This window comes from Astyanax mexicanus, chromosome 7, assembly GCF_023375975.1.
Source record: "Astyanax mexicanus isolate ESR-SI-001 chromosome 7, AstMex3_surface, whole genome shotgun sequence".
Classification (NCBI taxonomy): Eukaryota; Metazoa; Chordata; class Actinopteri; order Characiformes; family Acestrorhamphidae; genus Astyanax; species Astyanax mexicanus.
Window position 1 is genome coordinate 25,523,640 of NC_064414.1, and position 19,949 is coordinate 25,543,588.

General features: G+C 38.7%; 1 protein-coding gene across 2 annotated transcripts; it reads right to left on the minus strand.

The window, feature by feature from the left end:
• Nucleotides 1–11,256: 11,256 nt before the first annotated feature.
• LOC103044089 (alcohol dehydrogenase 1) lies at nt 11,257–19,865 on the minus strand. Of its 2 annotated transcripts, none has more exons than XM_007237995.4 (9): nt 19,782–19,865; nt 18,797–18,898; nt 14,992–15,133; nt 14,801–14,888; nt 13,821–14,040; nt 13,371–13,631; nt 12,589–12,721; nt 11,666–11,804; nt 11,257–11,561 (listed from the first exon to the last, which is right to left on the minus strand). In XM_007237995.4, exons 1-9 carry the CDS (start codon nt 19,797–19,799, stop codon nt 11,531–11,533), a joined length of 1,134 nt encoding a protein of 377 aa, XP_007238057.2. In that variant the 5' UTR covers nt 19,800–19,865; the 3' UTR covers nt 11,257–11,530. The 2 variants fall into 2 exon arrangements, with proteins under 2 accessions (XP_007238057.2, XP_007238056.2); XM_007237994.4 differs by having other exon boundaries at nt 13,803–14,040.
• Nucleotides 19,866–19,949: the final 84 nt, after the last annotated feature.

Below are 19,949 nucleotides of genomic sequence, written 5' to 3' on the forward strand. Positions count from 1 at the left end.
ATAAGAAATACGTGTGGTATAGGCAAACATTTGGCCACAGTCCAGTTTTTAAGATTACCGTAGTTATTCATTATTTTTTTAAACAGGTAAATAATTGTCTAACGGAACAAGAAAACTATTGTAAGTTTAATAAAAAGGAAAAGTAAACCTGAATGGAACGGGTAGATTCTGGAGCTGTGCCTGATTTTGTGAATAGGCGTTGGTTAAGCTTCCCGGGTTTTTTAAGCCGGCTGATATATGGACGTCTAGGGGTCCTAGTTAGCAACAGCCCAGCTAGCCCGCACGCCAGGCATGAGTTCACCTCTCGCATTTTATCAGTTTTTAAAGCAGCTAAATAAAAGCCTGGCTCGACTAAGTGCATGTGTTTGTATGAACAGACTGGGACGAAGGTGGTGTGGAATTATTTGTACACAGTAATAAGACTAAAGAAGTTTATTAGTGTGTTTCAACTTCTATTTGTAGGAATATAAGGCAGTGCTGTCCGGATAAGTGATGTGAATATGCTTTAGTTGGAGAACGAGTTTCTGTGACACTAAAAGTAAAGAAGTTTGATAGGTCTGATAACCCCAGTGTGATCAATAATATAGTGTTTACTCACATTCGAGAACAGCGGCGGGGCAGTACGACCAAGCTGAAAGGTGAGGGGACTATAGAGAACTGCTGCCTGATAATGTCAAAATTTGATCCCGGTTCTTTTACCTGTTGGATATGCCTTCTGATACTTTATAATTTACAAAAATCTTCTTAATCGTTCAGCATAATTAGAACAAAAAATCACATATGGATGTGTCAAGCAATTCTTAATCAATGAATATTAGCTAAAATAATTTTGCTGTGCATTCTTACATTGACGAGCGGTTGGTGTTAATAAAAGTATAAACCCCCTCTGTTTTACATTGCAACTGCAAAATATTATATATACATATTGCTCAATTACTCTTGAATATAACGTTAGTATTATTGTTTACGTGGGATTTACTTCCACACTTACTTATACTGTTACGTATAACCTAATGGGTTATATGTGGGAACCCCCAAAGTGGAATTGAATATGCCTAGGAACTAACTACCTTAATTAGCTATAATAATTACAAGGAGAAAATATCACTCATCTATTTAATTCAACCTCAACTTTGAGCACTGGCTTTAATAATATGTGGGCTTTATGTGTACACTTACACATGTGCAAGACTAAAACAGCATAAACAGACTTAAACTGAGCATAGTACTTTTTAAGACAATAAAATAGTTTTAATATTAACAAAAAAATTACATTTACTGACAAGCAGCAGAAAAATAAAAGTAATCAACGGAATACTGATAGTGAATATAGATGTTTCATTTCTGATGATGGTTGGATTTAAGGAAACACCTTAAATGTCCGGGTTGTAAAAAAACGATCCCTAATCTTTCTTTTATCCCTAACCGCTGAATGAAACAAGTCCATGTCTTCCATGGTTTTAAATGTAAAATAATCGGCAGGGAATTCCCTTGTTGAACTGAAACATGCATTGCAATCCAATCCATTTTTGTAAAAGTGTCTTGGTTGAGGTGGGATTAGAGCGTAATTTTGAGGCACTGTAAACTCCACAATGCATCACAATTTATGGTACAAATCGTAGTATGAGCTACATCAGCTAAGAGCTACCTGAGTCTCGTTACTAAGCAACCGAACGCAGAACGTACTAGAGCCGACTGCGAGCCCCGGGGTTGCCAGATAAAACGTGTTTTTGTATCCTAACATAAACTAAAATAGGAGGTAGGGGAGATTTACATCTAATTTAGGTGGGTCTTTAATTTTTGTATTTTATAATGTATTGTTGTAGTTCTCTGTTCCATGTTGGTATATAAAATAAAGTCATATAAATAATTAAGCAATAATACAAGGCAGTGCTATAATGTGTCATACTGGCACTGCTGTGATGCAGTTGTCGTGTGCCAATATGACAAGCTGCTCTGCTTGTAGCTGCGCTGTAAAGTCTGCATTATCGGCCATTTCAGTCACAATTGTGGAAATCTAAGCGTACTGTAAATATACAGAAGCGCTTTAGTCACCCAAATAAACATTTTAGGAGAGAAATCTGTGTAGATTTAAGTCCAGTGCTCGTTTGATTGAACGAAAATGTTTTTTTAAAGAATTAAAGTTTTGTTTACTTCGGCGCCCCCCAGCGGCGAGACCTGCGGATTTACAAGGGTCCACCTTACATTCAGCTTAAAATAGCCCATATTAACTGGAAAATATATACATTTTAGCTTTTATTTTAATAATAACAACTCTTCACCTGGTATTGGTGGCTGATAATGTGTGTAATAATGTGTTTTTTCGAATCGCTGGGCTTATTTATTTGTGTGGACAGCGTCCTATTGGACGCTATTGGAGACATGGCATTTCTGCACTGAGCCTATGGGATCCAGCGCCCCCCAGTGGTGTTTAATGATATCGCATTTGGTTGGTAAGTGCTTTATCGTTGCTAGGTAACCTGTGTGTGGCGGAGCTTCGGTTACAGTGCATTATCGGCTAATAATTGTCACTCATAAAACGCCTCTCAGCCAATCACATTGCAGGGTCGGAACTAACTGTGGTATAATAAACATTTGATATGCATGTTTTTACACTAGTTATTAATTTAAGACAAGCTTTGTTAATAAATGTTTTTAAGCGATAAAATTCTGAGGAGCCACTTGGGAGCTAAAAGAGCCTAAAGAATTCCCATCACTATTGTGAAGGCAGCCATCTTGGAATTTTCCAAATCAAATGGGAGAAGTGTTACAGTAGAAATGTTCTAAATGGGACTTAATTACCGTTAACTTTTCATTAGCATGCTCACTCTGATTGCACATAACCCATCCACACACTGAATCCTTTACATGCCCTGTTCCATATAACAGACATCCCAAGTTGCAAAAGTTGATTTCAGGGAGGTCTGTGTGCGCGTTTGCGTGCAGTGCGCGTTTGGGGCGCTCGTTCTGAATTCCGGGAGATTATATGTGACTCGCGGGCGTCCGGGAGCCACTGCCGAAATGCGGGAGACTCCCGCAGCTTCAGGGAGACTTGGTTTGTCTGATATAAGGGCTACAAGTGTAGGTAATACAAAACCCTGGTGAAAAAAATATACTTAATTGTTTCTTAAAAAATTGTCTATGTATGCTGTAAACAGATTTATGTATTTACGTAAAATATATTACAAGTACATTATTATTATGCTTCATGAAATGTTTAAAAGTAAACTTTGATGATACTTTTTTAAAAGTACAATATAGTGTGTTAAAAAAATAGATTACTATGAAGTGTTAATGATTTTAGGAGTGGAGTGAGTGCTGGTTAGGTGTGGTAGTGTTCGCAGCAGAGAATATACTCCAAGCAAGATGAAGACAACTGTTTTTTTCTTTATTAGCCAAGGTAGCTCCAAAACTAACCCATACAAGAGGAAGATTTAACCTAACTGAAACAGTGTGTGCTGAACTCTAAGTAGCAGCCAATTAGAAGCCCCTCCCCCATTAGATTGAACACACCTGGTGCTCATTCCCTTAATTACGTCTCTGATTGGCTGCCTGGCTGGCCTTCCTAACATCGCCGCCCCCAAATATGCAATGCATATTTGATCTGTCCAGAGCTGTTCTTCATTCATTGTTGTGGTATTCTGGAAGAGTGACTAAACGTGCAACAGGTCGAATGTAACGTCGATCCTTCACTTGAATCTCTGCAGTCCTCACTCTTCCGTCTGGTCCAGGTAGTGTCTTTATCACTCTGCCTATCAGCCAGAGTGCTCGAGGTAGTTGTGTGTCTACAATCATAACCACGGACCCTGATGACAGGTTCTCTGGGTCTGATTGCCACTTCTGTCGTGTCTGGAGTCCTGGGAGGTAATGTTTGACGAAACTGGACCAGAAGTGGTCGGTCAGCACCTGACTCTGTCTCCACCTCCGCCGCCCCGTGAGCTCAGAAGGGGAATACATTACTTGTGGCAGTGAACTGTCGTGCCGCCCCATAAGGAGCAGGTTTGGGGTCACTGGGTCCAGATCAGCGATGTCAGAAGATACATATCCTAATGGCTTGCTGTTTAGGATTCCTTCCACCTCTACAAGCACTGTGTACAGTACCTCTTCAGTGAGGGACTGAGAGCCCACTGTGGTGCGTAGAGCATTCTTCACTGCTCGAATTTCTCTCTCCCAAGCTCCACCAAAGTGTGGTGCTCCTGGTGGATTGAACTTGAAAGATATCTTCTGCTTCGCAAGCAGTTCTTGGAGCTTAGGACTTAGCTCTGCAAGTGCTTCTCTCAGTTCCCGTTCGCCTCCATGGAAATTTGTACCCTGGTCTGAAATGACCTCAAATGGACAACCTCTACGAGCGATAAACCTTCGTAAGGCTAGGAGAAATGAGTCACTGTCAAGGCTTGTCAGGAGCTCGAGATGAATACAGCGTGTGGTGAGGCATTTAAAGATTATAGCCCATCTTTTCTCACATCGTCTTCCTATCTTAATGTGGAATGGGCCAAAGCAGTCCATACCTGTGCTATAGAATGCAGGCTTGTGGATCCTAAGCCGAACAGGGGGTAGGTCTGCCATTTTAGGGACGACAGGTTTGGCTTTCCACTTCCGACATTCATGGCAGGCACGTTGATATTTGCGAACTGCCTCGCGTCCTCTAAGAATCCAGATGTGCCTCCGAATCTCGGCAAACACTCGTTCTGGACCTGGGTGACATAGTTTGCTGTCATAATCTTGTATCAGTAGTCTTGTGGTTGGATGATGAGAGTCCATGACTATAGGGTGTACACAGGATGTCATCTTACTTTCAGCATTGCGTAAACGACCGCCAACTCTTATGAGGTCACAAGAGTCATCAAACTCTGGAGATAGAGTAAGTAGACGACTGGAGGAAGAGACAGCTTTTCCAGCCTTTAGTGACTTGTACTCACCTGGAAAACTCTCCAGCTGATTGCTTCTGAAGATGAGGAATTCAGCAGCTTGGTAGTCGTCTGCCACTGGCTGTCGGGTTTCATCTGATGGTTTTAATTGGTCCTTCACCGTGGCCTCAACCAACTCTTTCCAAGTGTCAAACATTTCAGGATCTGGAATGTTAGGAAGGATTGTTGTGACACCACAGAAATAATCTTTGCGTTGTTCTGCCTTGTCCTCACTTGGCAGTGTCACAGGCATGACAGGCCACTCAGATTCTGGATACAACAGGAAAGGTGGACCCTGACACCATCTGTTGGGAGTAGACAATTCTGCTAATGTCCTACCCCGAGTCAAGTCATCTGCAGGGTTCTGGCTGGAGTTGACATAGCGCCAGTCTCCCTGATTAGTTAGTTCCTGGATCTCTGCAATCCTGGTTCCCACAAATATTTTAAAACGACAAGACTCTGAATGGATCCAGGACAACACTGTTGTGGAATCTGACCACAAGGAAACTCGGGAGACTTTCAGTGTGAGCTCATTCTCCAGAAGCTTAGCTAGTTGGGCTCCACACAGTGCTGCACACAGTTCAAGTCTGGGTACTGTATGGCGACGTTTGGGGGCAACTCGTGATTTAGCCATGATGAATGACAACTGTACATGCCCATCGGTATCTTCTGTGCGTAAATAGGAAACAGCCCCATATGCTTGCTCTGAAGCATCACAGAATATATGAATTTGGCTGGTAGTGGAGGACTGGTCAGTGTCTGGAGACATGTAGCACCGATGTAGGCTAATCTGTGATAGCAGTGGAAGCTCACCTTCCCATCTTTCCCAGGCCATCCGCAAATCCTCTGGGAGCATAGGATCATCCCAATCTCTTTGTTTATCCCACAGGTGCTGAACCAGGATCTTTGCTCGAGTTGAGAATGGAAGAACATAGCCCAAAGGGTCATACTGGGTTGCTAGTACCTTGTATATATGGCGCATGGTGGGTGCTCGCTTTTCAACAGATCGGGGCTTGAACCCAAGGTTATCTGTATTACACTGCCACCTTAGGCCTAAGGTAGATTCATGCATCTCAGTCCTGTCCTCTGCTAACCATAGCTCTGTACTATCAGAGCGGGCCTCCTTTGGCAGATGCTGGACTACTTCGGGAAGATAAGATGCCCACTGACGTATGTCAAAGCCTCCATCAGCCAGGATCTTTCTAAGTTTGTCCACAAACTCACTAGCTTCATGGGATGACAGGAAGCTTCGCAAACAATTGTCCACATAGAAGCTCTTGTCCATCGTGGAACGAATGTCACTGCCTGGTTCACTGTGCTCCATAAGGTGGTGTTGAAGTGCATAAATGGCACAAGATGGACTACATGTAGTGCCGAATGGCAGAACTTGCCACTCATAGACAGAAGGTGGGAGGTGACTCTGTAGGTTGCGCCATACAAATCGGAGCAGGGGCCTGTCTTCAGGTAGAAGACGTACCTGGTGAAACATCCCTCGGATGTCACCACTGACTGCTACAGGCTTCTCTCGGAAACGCAACAGCACTCCTATGAGTGAGGGACCTAAAGCTGGACCAGGCAGCAGGTAGTCATTGAGATTATGGCCTCTGAATTTAAATGAACAATTGAAGACCACACGTTTTTTTCCATTATGTTGAACCATATGGTGAGGAACAAACCATGATTCTCCCTCTGTAGTGGCTTCTTCTGCTGACAGCCTCCGGACGTAACCTGCTTTCTCTAGCTTCGTAATCTCCTCATTGTATGCTGTTGCTCTATCTGTGTCCTTTGACAGGCGTCTCTCTACACCCTGGAGATTGAACATCACTGCTTCCTTAGGGGCTTGAAGGAAAGGCATGTCCTTTTTACGCAGCAATGGAGTGGCGTAGCAACTTGCACCATCAACCTGAACCCTGATAGTCTTAGCTTGCAACATGTCTAGAGCCTCTTGGTCTTGCCGTGACCGAGTCACCTGCTTCTCACTGCGGTAAGGAATTACGTCAGCCTGCCACAGTTTCTCAACATTCCTGAACAGTTCGGTCATTGGAGAAGTGACTGCTATGTGGAGGCACTGACTTGGCTGTAGCTGCTCTTTCAGTATTTGGGCAGGACCTTGCAGGGTCCACCCTAGTCTGGTTCGAATAGCTGCTGGACCTCCATCTGGACCTAGACGAACTGGTTCGATAGGGGTAATGAGGTGGGTATGGTCTGCCCCAATCAGTAAAAGAGGATGTGCTTTATGAATAGGCTGCAGGGGAAGACCTTCCAAATGAGGATATTTCTGTTGGAGGGAAGCAACAGGGTACGAATGCTCAGCTAGACTCAGCTGCTTTGAGGTGAATGCTTGACGGATCAGGTAAGTCTTACGAGGATAAGTAGCAGAAGAGATTCTGAATGAGACTGAGTTCCCTGAAATTGTACTCACATCCTGCCGTACGGTTCTGAGTGCCAGTGTCTCGGCTGGGCCCTTCAACTTTAACTGTTGGGTGGCTAGGGATAGCAGAATAGTTCTCTCTGAGCCATCGTATTGCGTAGGTTTCCAGGCTTTGACCTTTATGATGTAGAAGCACTCGAATGATCTTCAGGAGGACTCTCTTGTTTCCTTCAGGCCTATCAAGATATAGTGTCTCACTTGTAGAGCTTGCACGTTGAGATGTCTGGGGTAGGCGCTCATTTACACTGTGAAGAGCTTGAAGGTGCATACGGTTGCATAGGTTACAAGGTTTCCGAAGTGTGCACTGTGATGCCAGGTGAGCCCTTCCACATCTCCAACATCGGTTATTTGTCTTAATCCAGTGTGTGATCTGCTCTTTACTAAGTGACTGGAAAGCTGGACACTGACTCAAATAGTGCTGAATGCTATTACAGTAAAGGCAGAACACTTTACTAGTGCTAGCTTTCATCATAGGTTGCTTTGGTGGTAGTGTTGGAGAAGGTGCTGCTATACTGGGAGGCTCATCTATTCCATGGAATACAGTAGCTGGCCTGCTTCTATGTCGAAACTCTTTACGTCCATCGAAGCCTGAGCTCATGACTTTAGGATTTTTGGCTTTGGACTGACCTTCATGGTCCTGACACCAAGCTTCGAACTTGAGCCACTCAGCTAAATGCAGTAGTGTGTGGACAGTATTCTCTCCATTGTACATATGCCTCCGGAAAGAAGCTCGCAAGTCAGGGGGTAGTTTGGTAAGCAGCCTAGCCACATGTGAGCCGCACTGCAATTCTACTTCTCCTTCAGGACCTAGGGTTTTCAGAAGGCCTACCAATGCTTGGATCTGCAGAGCGAATCGTTCAAATCCTTCCGTATCTCCTGGCCGGAGGTCTGGTGAATCCATGACTAGAGCTATCTTGTTAAGAGCCAGCTGATGAGGTTTACCAAACCGCTCTGTCAAGGCAGCCATCGTGTCAGAGTATGGGGATGGTGAGTTCAAGTAAGAATCAGCTATCAGGTAAGCTTCTTCTAGCTTTAAATGATCCAGTAGCACTTGATACTTGAAGAGCTCTGAACTATCCTCTGGCAGTAAGTTAATCAGAGCAAGCCTAAGGCGAGCAAACTCACTTGGATCTCGATTTGAAAAGTTTGGAATGGTAGGCTGCGGACCTCTATAGGAGAACTCCTGCCTAGCAACGCTGATCTGCTGGCCCATCTGGGACGGCAGGGTAAGGTGAGGCTGAGGATTAAAGGCAGGTGTGTGAACAGAAGCAGCTAAAGGAGTAGTGGTCAGAGGGACTTGAGGTAAAGGTTTGCTAAGTGCCGTGTCATCATGGGAAGGGCTAGTCTTAGAAGGGATCTGCAACTGTGGAGATCCAGCTGGCTGACCAGTGATGACTGGTGTAAACTTCCTGGGTGAAGGTATGGGTTTAGGCTGAGGAGCTGGCTTTAGAGCAGTTACCACCGACCTTTGATAGATGGTTCTAGGACTAGGGACTGGATGCACTGCAGCAGGAGAAGGTAACTTTGGTGTGGAAGGTTTCTGCATCAGCAGTGTTTGTAAGTGGTTTTGAGCCTCTCTCAGTCTTCTGAGCTCCTGTGTCATAGCCCTTTGAGTTTGCCAGAGCTGTCTATTCTCTTGCTTAAGGTCATGCACAGCTAACTGGTATCTAAGCAGGTCACTGGCGCCATCTACTGCATCAAGAGTATGCTTAACTTCTTCCAAGGCTCTGCTATAGCCACCATGGTTCTCTATTTGTCTTCTGCCCTCAGATTCAATTCCGAATTCAATTTCCTCATCACTATGGGAAGTCTGACTCATTGTAGGTAAAGTATATGTGCCTGCAGCTGACATATATTCTTCCATCCCATCTGACTGTCCTTCTGGCTCTTGTATATGTTGAGCTATGTGAGCATGAGACATTGATGCTTTCAGTGGCTGTCCTACCTCATAGTCGGCTAAATACGCTGGCTGACGAGAAACTCTGCGTGGTCTTGCCTCTGGTGACTGGTACTCCGTCATCCTGCCTGCTGTAAACACTCTATCCGGCTCGAAAGGACCATTTTGTTAATGATTTTAGGAGTGGAGTGAGTGCTGGTTAGGTGTGGTAGTGTTCGCAGCAGAGAATATACTCCAAGCAAGATGAAGACAACTGGTTTTTTCTTTATTAGCCAAGGTAGCTCCAAAACTAACCCATACAAGAGGAAGATTTAACCTAACTGAAACAGTGTGTGCTGAACTCTAAGTAGCAGCCAATTAGAAGCCCCTCCCCCATTAGATTGAACACACCTGGTGCTCATTCCCTTAATTACATCTCTGATTGGCTGCCTGGCTGGCCTTCCTAACAATGAAGTTACACTTTTAGTTTAATGGAATTCTACTTTTGTACAATTTTTAGCAAAGTGTGTTAAAAACAACTGTTATAGTAATTCACTTAAAGTGCAATGTATCATGTAACTTTTAGAAAGTAAATTAAATTAGTATTACATTAAAAAAAATAAAGTAAACTTGTAACATGCTAAAAATTATAGTACAGTATATTAAAATATATTTTTTTATACCCAACAAAGTATACTAGAAGTGTGCTACTTACAAAAAACAGGAACAATAAGCATATTTGTAATCTAATGTAAATATATTTAACATCAATTCCTAGTACTTTCCTAATATACCTGGTGTATAATAGTGATACAGTTGTAATACTCATTAAATATATTATAATTTTACTGTAAGCTTATTTAAAATATGGGGTTACGTACATAAGTAGTATGTTTAAACGTTACTTAAGTATATTTAAGATAGTTCCATTTTAGTAGTACACATTTTTTATATACAATTAAAGTATAATTGTATAAAAAAGTTGTTCCATTTTAGCACTCTTTAAATATACTGATTAATAATGTGGCCACAAGCACACTTTAGTGCACTATAGCATAATAATGCCTAGTATACTTGTATTTTTACTGGGGAACCCTTTCTCTCTTCAGTAAAATAGGTTATTTACATTCTGAAAACTTTGAGGGCTTTGAAGATTCTTACAGGTTACTTGGAGAAGCTGCCTCTTTTCTCTCTAGTCCACTTAATAATTTAATAATCAGTTACTACACTTGATAATCAGTAACAGGAGCCAAACCAAATTCTGCAGGTTTGAAAATAGACATAAAAATAAGACAACTGTAACAAAACAAAAGGTTTGGAGGACATGCCTTTTTAATTTGTATTCAGAAAAATACTGTTTTTTAAATGTTTTTAAATGTTTTTAAACAAGTTTAGAAACATGCCACTTTTATGACTATTATTTATTATATTTTTTAAGTTGCAGATTTACTTACATTTTTAAAAATAATGACAATGACAATTAGAGTTTGTAGTAATGTGTATTATCAAACATGAAACCTTTTTATTAAATGTTTAAATAAAGATGTTCAAGATTTAGGTGTGTAATATCAGGCAGAAAATGGACAAAATACTGGCCTGTTAAGGGATTAAATACTGCGCTTCCAAAATTACTCTTTTTAGGTCCAAAATTATGTTATCACAGTAGTTATTGCTATTGTATTATTACAATGTTCTCACTATGTTTCTGCAATTTTAATGCTGTGTTATTACTATTGTGCCATTAGCATTTTATTACAATGTTATCATTGTGTTTCTGAAATATTAATAATAGCATTGATACTGCCATATTAATACAGTCATGATGCTACAGCAATAATACTATGTAACTACAATGTTCTAACTTTTTTATAAAATAGCTAACATTTTCCTATGAAAGTGAACAAGACAATATGTAATAAGTTTATAGTTAAAACATGAACAACTCTTTTACAATTACAAGGATAAAACGGATTAAGTATATTCCACATTCTTTTTAAGGTCTTGGAATAATGTTGTGCTTGTAAAGATGTGAAGCAGGAGACTTTTTTTTGCATTTGCATTTTTATTGCTATGCCTCACATGCTGCTCATTAACATCATCCCAATGTAAATAACATTTGTATAATATTTGAACTACAACATGAGAAAAGGTATTTTTTAAGAAGGCTATAGGGCTTTACAATAGCACCTTTTGTTAAATATATTGCATACCAGTAAGTAGACATATTAAAATATAAAGAATAGCTATTGAAAGAAATGCAAAAGAGTTATTATTTGTGCTTGACGTTGGATTGGTACACTTGTTGCCGGTGACTTTTTATTTGGATATGTTGATGATAGCACGAATGCTGTAAACCAAAAAAAAAATAAAAAGAGGTTAAGACACTTTATAGATCTACACACTGTAAAATCTAAAGCAGTTTAAAGGAGTAGAAGAAAATAAAGCCCTTACCACTTCCCTTTCTTCATCAACTCAACTACATCGTTGATTTTGTCCATTTTTACTGTGTGTGTCACAAACTCGTCCAGGTTTAGACGGCCAGCCATGTGGTCCAGGACAAGCTTTGGAATAGACTCCTTACCAATATAGCCTGAAATACATGTAAGAATTACAGTATTTATTAAAAGAAGACTGGCTTACCTGACCTCACACATAATGGCATGATTATCATAAGAATCAGGAGGAGTTTAGATGGATGGGAGTATTTTTAAATGAGTGTATATGGTGTGTTCTTTAATTACTGGTTGCTCAGTCCAGTTCCACTGAACCCGAGTCAAATGAGTTCCATAATCGTATTTATATTTTGTAAGGAATTAGTCCCAATCCAATACTTTGGCAATGCAGAAAAAAAAGAAAGAACACATCCAAGTTGTCCCTTTAAGGTTTTTTAAATGAATCTTTAATTACTGATAAAACAATATCAAAATATACTATTTTACCACTAAATAAACACATACTCATTAGCCATGTAAATGATTTTCTTAAATAACTAAACTAAAATGTCTATAAAAACTGTTAACTTGTATTTTACAAAAATATAGTTCAAAATGAGTTTAAACAATGTTTTAAACTATGCATAGTTTAAAGCGTGAGGTCATGTTTATTCTTTTAAAACTGTTAAAATTATGACCAAGTAGCTAAATATTACAACTCTGATATTAGTTCCTATGTACTGACTAATCACCCATGTGTAGTATTTTCAGTGTGGACATAAGGACTATGTAACGTTACATTTTGATGAATCAGTGATCCAGATATTTTCCACTTGATTCCGATCCTTTGAAAAATATGTGACCTTGTTTCTGATCACATCCTCAGATCAGGGACCTCCCTAATATTTTTTGTTTACTTTAAATGCCAGATATTTTACATACCTCCAAACATGCTTCCCTTCAAGGTTCTGCCAGCGATGAGCTGAACTGGTCGAGTGGAGACATCCTCAACATTATTCCAGCCCACAATCACAGCCACCCCCCAGCCTTTAACAACCGACTCCAGTGCACTCCTCTATAGAGACAAGAAAGAAGTTGTGTAAAAACTAGATATGCACTTTCTAAAGGAAACATTAGTGCTTGCAAAGCAAAAACAATACAAAAAAGATTAAAATGAAAATAATAAAATAAAATTAGAAAGACATTTAATATGAACTACATTAACAGACATTAAAATATAGACATAGACAAATAGATTACTAGGCAGTTGCTATGGTATATCAAGTGTTTACTATATTGTTCATAAGTGGTGGCTTGGTGGTTGCTATGGTATTCTAGGTAGTTACTAATCTTTTGCTATACGATGCTACATCTTATTACCATAGTGTTATTATAATCATATTACTAGCATGTTCTTACAACGTTGTTACTATTCCAATGTTATTTCAATGTTCTTAATATTGAGGTAAAACAATTTTCCTTTAATGGTATTATTATTTTACTATTACTACTAATATTATAAATAGAATAAAATAGTATTATTGACAATTGTATTACTCCAGTGTATTACAGTGTACTTACAATTGCCGTAATAATATGGTGTTACTGCAGTTTTGTTACTGTAATGTTAATAAGTTGTTATTGTGTTAATACTATGTGATTAGTACAGTGTATTACAGTGTAGATAGATATATACAACAAAGTTTAAACAAAGGACATCTTACCATAACAGTCACATCTCCCACACACTCCAGTGAGTAATCCACTCCTCCATTGGTCATTTCAATCAGAACCTCACTGATTGGTTTCTGGTGTGCTTTAGGGTTCACAAAGTCGGTAGCACCAAAGATCTTGGCCTTCTCAAACTTCTCCTCATTGATGTCCACAGCAATGATCCTGGAGGCTCCAGCACTCTTACAGCCCATGACTGCAGCGAGACCCACTGCACCCATCCCAAACACTGCACACACTGATCCCGGCTGTACCTGGATGCACGTATAACGGGGGGTAGAAATGTAAAATTCCTAGTATCTAAGGCATATTAAGGACTATATTGTTGTACAAAGGATTTGCATAGTCTCAGTCCTAACTGCAGTGCTAATGGTGATCTAATATTATAGTCTAGACCCAATCTTGTTCTGGAAAACCACCCCCACCTTCAGCGCTGCACAGACCTTGGCAGTGTTGACAGCAGCTCCATAGCCAGTGCAGAAGCTGCACGCAAACAGACAAACTCTGTCAAGCCTGGCATCTGGATGGATCTTTGTAATAGCAATCTGGTTTAAGACGGTGTACTCTGAGAATGTACTGGTCCCCACAAACTGCAGGACAGGTTTACCACGGCAAGAGAAGCGAGTGTCAGAGGATGACATCTGAGCACTTTCAATATTAGACCTGCAAAAAAATAAATAAATTAATAAATGAACCTTACTGTTCATGTCAATAAAATGTATTTGACAAAATGTACCAAAGTAAGAACGTGAAAAAAGAGATTGTAAGCTTTAACCTTTGGAAACTCACCCACTTTAGAATTTACAAGCAATAAAATGCTCCCAAATTATGATTTAAAATACATATTTGATTAAAACCTTAAATTTTGTTAATAGCTACATCTTAAATTGAGACATATTGGAGTAGTCCTAAAGCAAGACAAATCAGACTCATTTACCAGACCACCATCGGCTACTTAGCATTTATTATACTAGCAAAACTAAATCAAAAATGTAAAAAAAAATAAGACAAAAACAGGTTTTTAACCACCTTTTAGTTTACTTTGCATGCACAGAGGCTCTTTTGATTGTTTTGTAAAACACCGTATCAGTTACATTATGCATATGGCCTCCCCTCACTTACTGGGGGGGGGGGGGTTTACACTATCGCTATTTATAGTTGCCATATCTAAACCTACATTTAAAGTGAACTCCGATCTGCTTCAATTTATATGTACTGGAATAAACTGCTCGTTTGAGGCTCTGCCACTTAGATGTGAATTAAAAATAGCTTTTTGCATTTTCTTGCTACATAACTAATTTGCATCTCAGCTTCAGCTCAAATGATTAAACAAACAAACTGTCTTAAGAATTCTCAGATACTAAAGCAGATTCTGAGGTTAAATAAATAGTAAGAAGTCCATCAATTGCTGTCTGTTTCTTACCAGCATTTCTCACACATGTTAGTCTCAGGATTTTTGCACAATCTGCATTCTCCACACCGATAGGCACCAAGAGGGATGACCTTATCACCTTCAAAAACATACAGAGAGGCTGTCAGTATGCTTAATCAAAAACATGCAGTTATAAAGAAAAGAAGTAAGAATTATATGGGAGGTTTAGTGAACTCCCTGACCTGGTTTAAACTCAGTGACTCCAGGCCCGACACTCTCCACCACACCAGCTCCCTCGTGGCCCAGAACGATCGGGAAGCCTGCGCTGTTCTTCGCCTCAAACAGGTAATACAGGTCAGAGTGACACATGCCTGAAGCTGCCACCTACAGAACAGGTCCAGTTAATATCGGAAAGATTATGTTTATTGTTTGATCTTTTGTCGTAACTGGTAATCTAATCTTTATTCAGCACTTAAGTTAGTTTAGCAGCACAATTTCAAATTAATTTGTTGTAGTGGGTTAATATCAATAAAATGTGTATTTTATGTCAATATCATAGTTTTTTACATTTTATAAAATATTGTTTAACATTCACTTATTATACATATAGAGGACATTTAACTTTTCCTTTAAAGTAGTTTTTGTTCCTTTTTTACAGCTTTTCTGGTACCATATTTTTGTGTACATTCTCTCCCCTTGCTTGTGTGTTGTTATTCCCTCAACTCTACCTCCTATTGGGTGTTCATTTGTATTTTATAAAATGCTATCTTTCACTTTAATGTACTTTCTTTTCTTTTTTTTTTTTTTTACATATTATATATTTTCTTTAATCTAGGGGTAGGATTTTTGCCATGTCCGCAGTGCTGCCTGTTTATGGTAAAGAATTCATAGTTTTAAGTGTTAAGCTGATGTTTCTTAAAGTTTAGAATTTGTTTTATAATGATTTAGGCAGTTTCATAAAAATATCAAGCTATTCGAACATATCCAAGAATTTTCCTCTCATCTTGGGATAATCACCATACTTTCACAAGAAAGTATAATTTACATTTGCAACATCACAAACTTCATACTGTCTACTTTTTAACGGACTGAGGACATTTGCTGATTGTAATATTTAATTCATTTAATATTTATCATATTCTCTTCATACTTAATTGAGGTAAAACTTTAAGAAGAAATCTGATGTTAAATCGACTTAGGATGTAGGGAAACATGATAACAAGTATGTACTTTTGTCAAATAGCCCACCTTCATTCACCCCCAACATTCTGAAATACAGCACTTTTAGCCGAGGATTACAATGATAGCGATAGGGGCATAGCATAGCATTGCCCATGGCGAAGGAATCACTCTTTTTACACCATTAACGAGCTCCATACTTCAGATCCACAAAATGAGGTTCTGTAAACTTTGATAGTGCACAGACAGATTATTTCAAAACTACCTTCAGGTAGTTCTCTGGATGCCACCATCTTGAAATTAAGTCCTGATAATTTGATTGACAAGCATGAACATATAGGTAGCAAAGGGGAACAGATCACAACTAGATTGCAGTTCCTGCAGAAACTGCGGGTGTGATTGCAGTGCTGAATTGTGTCTGGTTGCTATGGTGTCTCTACTGGTTGCTAAGCTGTTGCTAAGTGGTTGCTAAGGTGTTGCTAAATGGTTGATAAGCTGTTGCTACACTGTAAAAAATGTCCGTGAAAATTACAGTGAAAAACTGTGAAATGGCAACAGAAATAAACCGTAAAGCAAGAAGAAGCTTATTGTTGTAGAATAAACATTGAATTACCATAGATTAAAAAACTGTGAAAAATGTTAATTTTAATTGTTTTAACATGTGAAATATATGGTGAAAAGCTGAAATGGTGACAGCATTGGACAGTCATATTAAAAATAGCACATTACTGTATTATTCACGGTGTACAAACCTTAAATAAAAAACATGCCGTCAATTATATTTTTTACCATTTTAAGATGTGAAATATACACTGTAAAAAAAAAATCTTGTCAAATTTACGGTGAAAAACTGGCAGCTGTGGTTGCCATTTTTTCACCGTAAAAAATACAGTGATCTTGTAAATGGCTTCACGGTAAGGTATATTATCATTTGTAAAAACAACAGTTTGAAAATGCTGCCAGTATTTCACAGTAAAATAAACAGTTGCAAATGTATAAGATATTACAGTTTGTCAACAGTAAATTTCATATTGATAAACCGTTTTGTTTACAGTATATTCTTGTGAAAAAAGTATATTACATTGTGAAAAGCAGGGCCTGAATGGGATGTAACGCAGCTGTCTATGGGGCGTGGCTATGTTAATTAGATGTTTAGTTCAGAGACATCACCATGATGTAGTTTCATAGCGGTTTTATCCACCTGCCTGGGTTTTACATTATGTGTATATAAGTGATTTCACTCTCCGAGCACATCTCTGTGCTGTAAGTGAGCAGTTAATGAAGCGCTTTTGAAAAAGATAATGCTGTTTAAAACTGTATGTTGTTTACAGCGTGACTCAAAGTTATTGGACAACCACAAAAATTTGCTATAAAATTGGACAATAAATGCTGTGGAATGGATCATTTTTCACTTAAAAAGCAACAGGGTTACATTGTGAATTATACAGCTATACCATGAGCCTATATACACTTTCACCGTTATTTTAACAGTAACTCCTCTTTATTAGTACATTTTCAAACTGTTGTTTTACAAGTGTTAATATACCTTACCGTGAACCACAGCTGCCAGTTTTTCACCGTAAATTTGATAAGATTTTTTTTTACAGTGTATGGTATCTGAGGTGGTTGCTATGGTGTTGCTAATTGGTTGCTAAGTGGTTGCTAGGGGGTGTTGTTATGGTATCTGTGGTGGTTGCTATGGTGTTGCAAAGTGGTTGCTAGGCTTTTGCTAAGGTGTTCCTACAGTATTCGTGGTGGTTTCTTTAGTATCCGTGGTGGTTGCTATGATGTTACAAGGTGGCTGCTGGGTGGTTGCTATGGTGCTGCTAAGCGGTTGCTAGATGGCTGCTAAGGTGTTGCTATGGTCCCTGTGGTGGTTGTTATGGTGCTGCTAAGGTGTTAAGGTATCCATGGTGGTTGCTATGGTGTTGCTAGGTGGTTGTCATGGTGTTGCTAAGTACATAGAATTGTTTTGTGCAACATATTTTTGGAAAGAAAGATGACAAGTTCATATCTAAAAAATTGTATTGTACACTGACGTGCAAAATTCTCCCCGTTTATTTACAATGGGAAAAAAGTGGAAATTTACAAAGTTTTAACGCAAGTTTTACAGTACAGTAGAGTCCATATCTCGAAAATGACGTCCCAATTTAAGGAGACCAAAAAACGGGGGGAATAATAATAATAAGAATATTAAGACTATAATAATAAGAACAGTACTGTGATTGCCTACTGCAACCACACTAATTAATTCTGTGGAAATAAATATTATAGAGATATTTTCAGCAACAGCTGGAATTCATACATGTGTGGAGCATCAGCTAAAAGCACTGTATTTAGAATGCTGGGGGATGAATGACAGTGGGCAATCTGACAAAATTTTGTACTCATTATCCTGTTTCACTGCATTTCAAGTCCATTTCATACTGGATTTCTTCTTTAAGCTGTGCACCATGTTGTAAAATATCAATATAATTAAAACAATTTTCTAAAACAAGATGTATCTTTAGAACACAACCATTAACACCTTATCATGTTTGCAACTCTAGGTCAACCAAGATTTCATTAAATGTCAGTTTTCTCTAAATGCTTGCCATAAAAGGATGGACATGTGCGAGGTAAGAAATAAAAAGTAAAAAATTAAGTGTTTAAACTGAAAAAAAAGGATTTCTGGGTAGTCTAAAGTTTTGTGATACATGACAAATATAAATTTAAATCTTTTTTAAAACTGAGGGTTAAAAGGCACAATATAATGATGATGACCCGTAGGAGTCACTGCATGGTGAGTATTTTCTGTTTGTTCTGCTGTGGTAGGTTTGATATTGTGTTTAGAACTGCAAAGAATGCCTGCAAGAAAACCGAGGTCACCTTAATTCGTATTTCATTCTTCTGAGGTGGAGCCACTTCAATCTCTTCTATCACCAGAGGTTTATTGGGCTCCCAGGCAACGGCCGCCTTGCATTTAATCACCTGAAATACACAATGATTCAATCTGTGACATAGCATGTGTAAATACAGCTTGTGTTCTGCTTACAGTGCAGAGCGGGTGTGCACTCTGCAGAAGCACTGATCTCTGGCTGTACATGGAACTTTTCCAACCATCTGTTTTTTGCAAGTTAAGCAATGCTTGTTTTTTGTGCACAGAATGAGCATGATTATGTAACTTCAGTGAATGCTACTTCAGTTACTGGGAAGGCTCCCTATTTTATGTAGGGGTGCAGATGGCAAGCTTTAACTGCTCCTATTGCATTTCTCAAAAAAGAGAACAATCCTTTATGCAGTTCTAAAGCAAGTAGTGATCATTTATTGCTGATTTATAGTATTAGAATGGCCTCATTTAACTCTTGTAATAATAAAGCATACAAATGAAACCAAAAGGGGTCATTGGAGGTAATCCGAAACTTTAATAGACACTTTTCTAAGGGATTATTATTTGTGTCAATGGGCTGTATAAACATAAAGGATATTGTTACACTTTAAATAAGTGTAAATACATAGTATAGAGTTTAAATAATGTATATTAAATAATAGGATAGAATATTTCTTGACATGTGCACTCAAACTAAAAAGCAATAAAGATAAAGTTAGAATAAAATAACAATTAAAATAAAAGTATTTGGACAATACTAAATAAGTTAAGAATGCATTAAATAAATCATGCAGTTATAAAAAAAACAATACATGTTGCATATCTTTCATAATCTGTCATAGTTTGCATAATACAGACAAGATACTAATAATCATGTGTGTACACTTTTTAAATGCACAAAACTAAGAGTAACTACAGTATTGATTAAGTATAAATATACAACATAAAAATACAAAAAGTTCAGAAAGACTTTCTAGACTGTACCTTTCCTGCAGTAGCCATGTTTCAGTGCTGCAGCTTAGAAAGAGAGAGAGAGCAAGATATTTTGCACTCATTTATATACACCAATGCCAAAGCAAATCTCTCTCTCTCACTCTCTTTCTTTCTAGGGAGGGGCTGAATTGTGATAGTCAGACTTGATTATATAAAAAT